This window comes from Amblyomma americanum, chromosome 7 (genome assembly GCF_052857255.1).
Source record: "Amblyomma americanum isolate KBUSLIRL-KWMA chromosome 7, ASM5285725v1, whole genome shotgun sequence".
Classification (NCBI taxonomy): Eukaryota; Metazoa; Arthropoda; class Arachnida; order Ixodida; family Ixodidae; genus Amblyomma; species Amblyomma americanum.
The window spans coordinates 110,130,508-110,139,498 of NC_135503.1; the positions used below are offsets into that span (position 1 = coordinate 110,130,508).

Here is an 8,991-nt window from a genome sequence, read left to right on the forward strand (position 1 = left end):
TGCGACTTCGTGATTTGGGCACCGAACGAGGCATATATTATCGAGGTGCCCTATGACAAGGAGTTCATAAGTAAGCAAGTGGCACATCTTGAGGACTTCTATTTTTCACACCTGCTGCCAGCAGTTGTTGACAGCAAGCAATGAACACATTTCTATTGGAATAAATTTACAAGATTTGACTAATTGTCTTGTCATTAAGACAATTTGACCCGGTTTATTTGTGCATGCAACATCAGAATTATCAAATACATCTCTGAACATACAACAAAGCAAAAGCAGGCATAGAACAAAAACCAACAGGCTCGTACCCTCACCTGGTACTGAACATTTTTTATCATCCCAAAGTGAACACAGGGAGTACAAGCAGTAAATCTTCAAAGAATGACATCTCCAATATGGTATCAACAAAGGTTTCCATCGGGCAAGCCAATGCAGAAACTCCCCAGCATAACTTTCCATTGCATTTTAAAAATCCACAATCCACATAAACGTCGCACCTACACTGTACACACAGCCGCAAAACAAGTGCCCCTAAGTGCACCAGCAAGACAATGAAATAGGCTCAGAACATCAACCTTGGCAGCTCGAACGTGCTTTGCAAGTGATTCCAACTTCACTTCCTCAAGGAGGAAGAGTGCTTTAGAGTTTGCTCTTCCTGGACAAAAGGTAGCGGACCTGAAATTGCTGACAAACACTTTGGTAATCAGACGGCATGAAAAAAAGGCTCCAACGCGAGTTGTTTGTAGCAGCTAAGATAGCTCAGAGCCATCAGTGAAATAGCTAGCAAAATACCTGAATAGCATATCTCTGACAGATATTCTTAGGGTCATCAACAGCAGCATGCCAGTACACCAGCATGCTTGAGTTAATTACATAAGAGTTGTATACTTGAGTAAAACACGTTTTTGGGCAAGTTGGTAACATTCTTGATTCATATTGCAGCGAAGAAGCACACACACACAGAGAAGGAACACGCAAAAAAACACGGACAAACGCTGCACTCACAACTGGTTTACTGCGAAAAGAATTCAAGCTTAAAATGGCTCACGCATCTGCGCACTACAGAAAGAAAACCAAAACAAACACGTGCCACGTAATAACATCTTATCGTATTGCCGCGAAAAGGTTGAATTCCGAAGCGTACAAACAAACGGATGCATCACTAATGCAGCAATCTGCTTTTTCCTTTATGTGAAAGGCCTCCAGGAGTTCACGTGCCGTTTTATACTTGCTTCTGCCTAGGATTCGAACACTATCGAAACGTGGCGAACATGTCACGCATGACTGGCAGTGCCTAACCAAGTGCACATTCTCTTTGATCTTTAAATTCCTTTGGTGCTCCCCTAGCCGGTCGTTAATACATCGCCCCGTTTGACCGATGTACACTTTTCCACATGAAAGTGGCAGCTCGTATACCACCTCAGAAGCGCATTGCACATAGGGCGTAGTGTGCTTTTTTCCACACCCGCTTCTCCTTGTTTCGCTTCCGGATACACAAGGGCACAACTTTGACAGCTTCACCGGCGCCGAAAAAACGAGCGGCACCCCACACCTGTTCGCTACCTTCTTCATGTTATGCGACACCTTGTGTAGGTAGGGGGCAACTTCCGGTCGCAGGTTCATGTTCCTTTCTTTCTTCTTGGAGTTCTCTGTGCGTGCCTTCACTTTTTTCAGGCAAGCTTCTGCAACAGAAGTCACGACCGACAAGGGGTAGCCCGCTGACAAAATTCTAGCCAATTGGTTCTGAAAGCTAGACTGCACCTCATGGACGCACGATTTCTCAAGCGCCGAATCCAGACACAAACTAACTATGCCTCTTTTTATGACCTTCGAATGAGTAGAGTCGTAAGGCAAGAGTTGCTTCTGAACACGAGGGGCGTACATCCAACAAGTATGACCTCTGCCCAACTTCACTCGAATATCTAGAAACTGAAGTTCGTCGTTATCCGGTGTCTCGAAAGTAAATGGTAGTCCCTTTCCATACTTCCTAAAAGCATCTAAAATCTTGTTAACAGTAGCGCAGTAGTGTAAAGGGCTCTGCTGGTCCAAAAATATTAAAAAATCATCAACATATCGGTACACTTTGATGACCTCGTCCGAGTTAAAAACAGTGCTTAAAACCTGGTCAATGCTGGCTAAAAAAATGTCACTTAAAATGGGTGCAACGCAAGATCCAATGCAAATGCCTTTCGTCTGTAAATAGAGGTGATTGTTAAAAGCGATAAATGTGCCTTTAAGGTAAAATTCTAAAAGAGTCAAAAAATTGTCAACAGACATGCCAGCCGAATTTTGGAAAGGGACAACACCACTCTTGTCAATGCATTGTCTCAAAGAAGCGAACAACTCTTGGTGAGGTATAGAATAAAACAGATCCTCTACATCGACAGAGAAAGCAAAGCCGATGTTGCGGTCGTTCTTGAGAAAATTAACTACATCTCCAGAATTTTTGACAAGGAACGGATCGTGAACAGTAAGTTGTTTTAAAGATTTTTGCAGATACTGGCTAACATGTAACTGCCAAGAGCCTTTTTCACTTACAATAGTGCGGAAAGGGACCCCGGGTTTGTGCGTCTTAGCACTAAAGAAAACATTCAAAGCATTACCTTTAGACTTACGTGACTCGCGTACACAAAGTATCATTCCCAACATCCTTGCAGAAGTCTGCTATCTTTTGTTTTGCAGTAGTAGCACGACGCTTTATAAGGGTGAAATTCTTTTCAACCGCTTGAAGGGCTTTTTCATGGAAAAGGCCTTTCGGCAACACCACAAAGCCTCCTTCTTTGTCAGCTTGTAAAAGCGACAACTCATTATCAACAAAGTGTGTCACCACCCTCTGCAAGGAAGTTGTTAGGCTCCTATCCCTTGACACACCAGCTGTTTTTTGGAGGCAGTCAACACCTTCAAGCAAGCACCTCTCCTGTTGCTCCATATGCGCTTTCTTGGCAATGCGACGATTCAGGGCAGCCAGGTCTTGAATAGGTACCGTGGGAGGTAGTCCGTACTTTAGTCCTTTGCTGAGTAGCCTGTGTATATCCTTCGGCACGTCTACACCACCCAACACCGTGAGGCCTGAGCTGGACGTTGAACATGTCTGTGAGTCATGAGGCTTGAGGGCTTCATTTCTTGTCCTGTACTCCTCCGGTTTCCTGAGGGCCAGCCCAAGCCAGTACTTCCACCACTGCTCGGTCAGCTGTCCCGTGAGGCGTTTGTAATGGCCTAGTTTGCATACCGCGAGCCACTTCGAATTCAGAGCATAACAACTTACGGATAACCAATCCTGGTAAAGTCGCACCTGACGCCAAAGCTCAGAACGTAAAATTTTGCAGGCGCGTTTAACATGCCCCCACGAGGGTCTAATACCCCTGTCACACGGCCAGTTTCAATCACCCTCGAGTCGAGGGTCTTCGAGATTTTCAATCGCCATCGAATTCGCCGCTGCTACACGGCAAATCTCAATGGCCATTGAAATGGTTCTCGTGTCTTACGCCACGGATGTGTGGCGCCAGAATCGATACTTTGGATTTTGCAAAAATAACAAAAATATTTGATAAATGTATACTAAATGCTGAACTACACTCATACGCGAAAACCCTTTTAATTGCACGTACGCGACGGACATATGCAGACGCTGCTGTAGCCACTCTAATACAAGACGAGCCAAAACCCAGCCAATCCAACTGCGTCGGAGCGCTGCTTCGTCAGGCTTAAGACCTGAGAAATCGCCATGATATCTGAAAAACAAGAGCTATTTGTCTCTTGAAACCTTATGCGAGGGTAAGAATGGGCAAATCGAAGGCGAATACAACAGCTTAGAACACGATATTGCTTTGAGGGATTAGCGACGAAGCTGTTATCGCTGTGAAGCGGGCGGGCAGGGTGCCGCCATGTTGCCAACGTTAAGTACGCAAGCAACGCAAAGATTGCAACGCAAAATTAATGCGCTTAAAACAAGTCTAATATAATTTTAAAATAATTTTACAGACTGCTTGCAATAAATTTTATGCGAATAATGTTTGTTCATGTTTTTGCCCCGTGAATGTGTCGTGTACGAAAGTGCGCTTGGCACCGCTCGAAGCAACGCTAGCAACCTTGGGCAGCGCTCTAAGGCCCTCGAAATCTCGATGGAGTTCTGCGCTACTCCGTTGACTCGATAGGCTATTGACTCGATCGCCATTCAAACTGCCCGTGTGGCAGCGCTCGATCGCCTTTGAGTCGATAGACGATCGGTTCGAGGGCCCTCGAAATGCCCGTGTGACCGGGGTATAACAAGGCCGAATAGGGCACTCACTTCTTCCGGAATCCTGCCTTTTCTGAGGCATACGGCGATGAATCAAGAGTTGTATCTTGGAAGTATTCACCTATGGGGCAGAAACTCTGAAGCTAATGAAAATGCTTAAAATTAAATTGAGAGCAATGTGAGCTATGGATAGAGACAGCAAACAAGTAGGTTGGGTCAGGGAATAAATGCAAGTTAATGATATCCTAGCTGAAACAGAAATTGCCATGAGCAAAGCATGTAATATGGAGAGCTGATAACCAATGGCATCAAGGGTGGCAGAGTCAGATGGGCAGTTAAAATTGGCAAGTTTGCTGGGGTAAGGTGGCTACAGCTAGCCCAGGAGATTTAACGATTTAACTGAATGCAATTTTGAGGAGCCTTTCTCTTGCAGTGAACATGGTTACGTTAATCAGTGAACAGAGAACATGGCAGGTGCATAAAAACAAGAGACGACTAGATGATGTGGCTACTCCACATAAATCTCCATGCCTCATTCAGGTGTGTTGTCTACCACTTCCAGCTGCTTGCCTGGATGCGATGGTGACTGAGCACCAGGTTCTGACGCATCACCATGATCTCTAATCAAATTCGGTTGCAGGTTGCAGAGCCCAGCGATGGCAACAAGTACATCATTTTTGAAGGGTTTCTTTGTGAATATACTAGCAGGGAATTGCTTCAAAATCCTGAAGCATTTGAGACGCCTTATTGATCGCTCAACATGAATCCGAAGCCTTGCCAGGTGACGCGAACTTACTACATCTGAACGACAAATCTGCGGCCGGCCTTTGGAAAAGCTTGGGAGTGAAACTTCAACAGATGGTGGGAGCAGGTCATCTATGTTAAAGCCACGGTCAGCGAGGACTTCGTCGCCTTGCGTCAGGTGGTTTAAAAAACCACTGTCCAAAGTGATGAAACGATCGCTTGCACGGCCACCATACGGTTTTGACAAAAACATAATAAACCCACTTGGTGCAATGACGTGAAGAATTTTGGCCGTATTGTGCGATTTGTAGGAACTGTAAGTTGTATTTCTTCGGTGCAGTTGCCCAGGTCTGTCAATGAAAATTTCGAAACAGTCCACAATGCAAGTTACGGAGTAATTCTCCTCAAAAACATAAGGCAATGTCCTCCTGATTGCTGTTCTTGGCAGCCAGAACACTAAGAACTCTCTGGCAAACTTGGCAAGTTTTGTTACAATGAAGCAGAAAATCCTGCTAATGGCTGCAGTGGATGCACCAAAACGTAAGCTAAGGTCATTAAGCAATAGGCCAAGACGCAGCCGCATCAGTGTAAGTAGGATTTGGTCCTCAAAGGGCATTGTGAAAGGGCTCTTCACAATAGTGGAAAGAGTCCGAACTAGTTCGTCAAATACTACTTTTGACAGACCTGTAAAGAAGCGGAAGTGACTTGGTGCAAGAGTTGAGTATGCACTGAATATAGTCTGGCAAGCACTGTCTGCAGTGACCGGGGCCTGCCTGCGAGTGGTTGCATACAAATGGTCATGAGCAGCCGCTGGCTCCACTTGAGTTCCTTTTTCTGATGTTTCGGTAATCTTGCATCTGCAGCCACAGGCCAAGCAGCCATCAACGAGACTCTCAGCTCCTTCTCTCCTGTACAACGAAGGATGTGGAGGAAAGTGAGACACAATATTTAGCATAGTAGTATGAGCTAACAAGCACACAGAATAAAATTACCATGCCGTGCAACGGTTATACTACCGGGAAATAAAGAGTGTTCTGGCTGTATAATTGTGGTCTGCATCGTACTCCTGTAACAACTTGCAGAGGTATTGAAAGCTTTAAAGGGACACTGAAAGAAAATTGAAACTGGCCTCTATAGATAAGGTACTGTGTTCTAATCACAAATGCTAAGCGAACACTGAGCTTTTATGAATGGGAAAAAAACTAAATACAGGGATTCCCATCATTGGCTGACAATATTCAGAGTTTTCCTCAGTAGCCCGTGAAACAGTGCTAATGCAGCAAACTGTCAAGCTTACAGCAGACGACGAACCTGTGCAGTGGAATGGCTGAGCAATGTATGTACATGCACTGACTGAAATCAAGTCTGCTCTCATGTGCATTGATTGCTTTTTGTTCAGAATTGCACAGCAGTAAACACAAAGCAACGTGAAAAAGTCTAGTTCCAAACATAGCAGCGTGTGGCAACCACCATCTCATGGGAAAAAGAATGAAAAGATAGTAATTGCTTCATTGAAATGCAGACTGTGTATGCCTGCAGAGATAGGCATAACTCCTGCGCACATGGCAGCAAGAGATGCACAATCCGGGTCCAGGCAATAAGCTGTAACTGGGCTAGCCTATATGAGTGGTTTCAAGAAATTTTACTGTTAACTGAACATGACAATGCTAAAGATGGCAAAACTAGTAAGCAAGCTTACAATAACCATTTCATGATATCAGCAACTTTATTTGTGAACAGATTCTGCTGTTCTTAACCCTTTCACACGCCATTTCTTTTTTTCTACTCAAAAGGAGCACTCCCACCAAAAAGGCATCTTCAAGCATTGACAAAGACAGTTTGTTAGTTCTCAAGGGCAAAATACTAGTAGAGGTGCCATTATGGAAATAGCAACAATAAAAATTATGCGACTTATGAACGATTGTGGGACTAATTTCTATTTCGGAGGTGCACATTACGCTTGAAATCCAAAAAAAAATTGTCACTAATGGTGGCAAACTATATTTGCACAAAAATGGTAGATGGCATGCTACCCCGCTGACGAAATTGCTGAATATTGTTTACTTCAGTCACTGTATGACATAAAAACATCTTATTTGCGACGTGAAGGATGCAAAATTCACTTGGAACGAAGAAAGCACTGCTAAGTGCAGCACATTCTCAGCTAAAGGTAATATCCATAGTGTACCACAGGTTTAAACTCTTCATATAACTAGTGAAAGCAAACGTGCATATTGTGCACCCAAGACAGACTTGCATAAAAGCATGTAAATGAGAACCCATGAAGGATAATTCACACCACTTTACCGTACCTATGTGATACATCCTCTGTTGCAATGTTGATAGGCAGATCATCAGCTGCAGCACTCTCTTCATCTTGCTCGTCTGATAAATGGTGTGACAAAGGTTCAGCTGTTGAACAGGTCTCAGGCTCCAAAGGTTTGACATCGTGCCGCACCAGCTTCCTTCTTCCCTTGTGGTGAGCAGTCTAAAATATTGCAGAGTATGAAAATACAAAAGAATAAATAAACTGCAGTTCAGAACAAACCTCCGAAAGCCATACCGGTGTTCCAAGGTGCAGTGTTGGGTACGGGTTGTCTTTAGAGGGACGCCCATCAATGAAATGAACTGAGCATACCTGCAAGAAATGTGTATGAAGGCCACTTAAGTTCTGACAACCAGTGCAAGCGGACTACGTCAAACACCACAAATACAAGGAAATATGTGATATGGTCATTCTAAATAAACATGTAATATGGTCATTTCATGCAACTGTCCAGGCATTGCACTTCTCCTTTGTGCTCTTCAAAAATATTGCACCATAATATTTTCACAATGCATATTTGAGAAGTTTTGTTTTCCATAAACCGGGGCACACAACCAAGAAAAATTCTTTCAACCGGCGTTTGCACTCACTCAAAGATAGCCCAACAGCATTCCTCGGATGTGCGATGCCAATATTCATAAACGAAAAAAAGTCCAGCACAATGCCTGGAAAGCTTCTGGCCGTATTATGAAAACGCCTATCTCACGTGCGCAAACACACGTACGTAGTACCTCCCCGTTGTGGCGAAAATGAAATGCAGCCAGCACCGCACGTTCGCGCAAGTATTTCGAAACGAGATGGTAGAGATAAGGTACTTACAATGCAAAGGATCTCCGCTTCAAGCGCGAATGCACAGCCGACTCGAAAGGCACCGACTAAACGCGGACATGTATGTACTTACGTAGGTATGTACGTACATCATGTACATACATACATCAGCCCGTTTAGCTCGGTCCTAGGTTAGATCATTTTTACAATTAAAACAGCAGGCTCTAAGCCGTACTATCCTACTCTCAGATGAACACTGAATGCAAGGTGACTGAAGCGATACTGGCAAACCAAAACATCCCATCAGACCATGCACAGAAATTCATTTGAACAGCGGCTCGAGCGCGCAGGTGACTGCCGGCGTTACAGGTATACCGTCAGCAAACAACCTGAGCAACCGGTGTTTTCACTTTTATCATGTGTACTCACCCTAGCCGATGAGCCGGGGTTGAAGTCTTTCCTCTGTAGATTCGCAATCCAGTGCTGTCGTACCAACTTGTTCTTCTCTCCTTGCGGAAATCTATGCATTGCAAAAGGCCTAGTGCACGGACAATCTTCGTGAAGTTGAGGCCCGTGCGTTTCGCAAACAGATATATTCCAAACCTTCAAATCTGCGTCGCAGTTCTTACAACCGAACACGGAACACGTTTTGCCTCTGCTTTTCCACATTTTGGCCGCAGAGCATAGCGGATACAGCAGCGAAGTCAGCAGCCCGTAGGCACCACCTGCAGTCGCCTGCTATCCAGAATAGAGATGGGTCGCTCAGGAGTGAGCCGGATCTTCTGAGCCGCTCTTTTAAAAGAGCGGGTGAGCCGTGGCTCAGTAAAAGTGAGCGGCGGTTCTTTTGGAGATCCGGCTCACTGATCCATAGGACCGTAGACCCGCGTGGTGGTCCGTGCCGAACGGCGAACTGTCT

General features: G+C 44.7%; 1 protein-coding gene across 1 annotated transcript; it reads right to left on the reverse strand.

The window, feature by feature from the left end:
• Positions 1 to 231: 231 nt before the first annotated feature.
• On the reverse strand, positions 232 to 8,991 carry LOC144099479 (uncharacterized). The gene is made up of 4 exons (XM_077632810.1): positions 8,505 to 8,991; positions 7,545 to 7,619; positions 7,294 to 7,469; positions 232 to 5,889 (listed from the first exon to the last, which is right to left on the reverse strand). The coding sequence occupies exons 1-4, from the start codon at positions 8,742 to 8,744 to the stop codon at positions 4,770 to 4,772; spliced, it is 1,611 nt and encodes a 536-aa protein (XP_077488936.1). The 5' UTR covers positions 8,745 to 8,991; the 3' UTR covers positions 232 to 4,769.

Excerpts from the sequence above, each read along its gene's own strand:
- LOC144099479 (XM_077632810.1), bottom strand. The coding sequence starts at position 8,744 with ATGTGGAAAAGCAGAGGCAAAACGTGTTCCGTGTTCGGTTGTAAGAAC. Across the intron at positions 7,620-8,504 it reads ACCCCGGCTCATCGGCTAGG|GTATGCTCAGTTCATTTCAT; the intron begins GTGAGTACACAT and ends CATTTCTTGCAG. Across the intron at positions 5,890-7,293 it reads ACAGAGGATGTATCACATAG|GAGAGAAGGAGCTGAGAGTC; the intron begins GTACGGTAAAGT and ends TTCGTTGTACAG.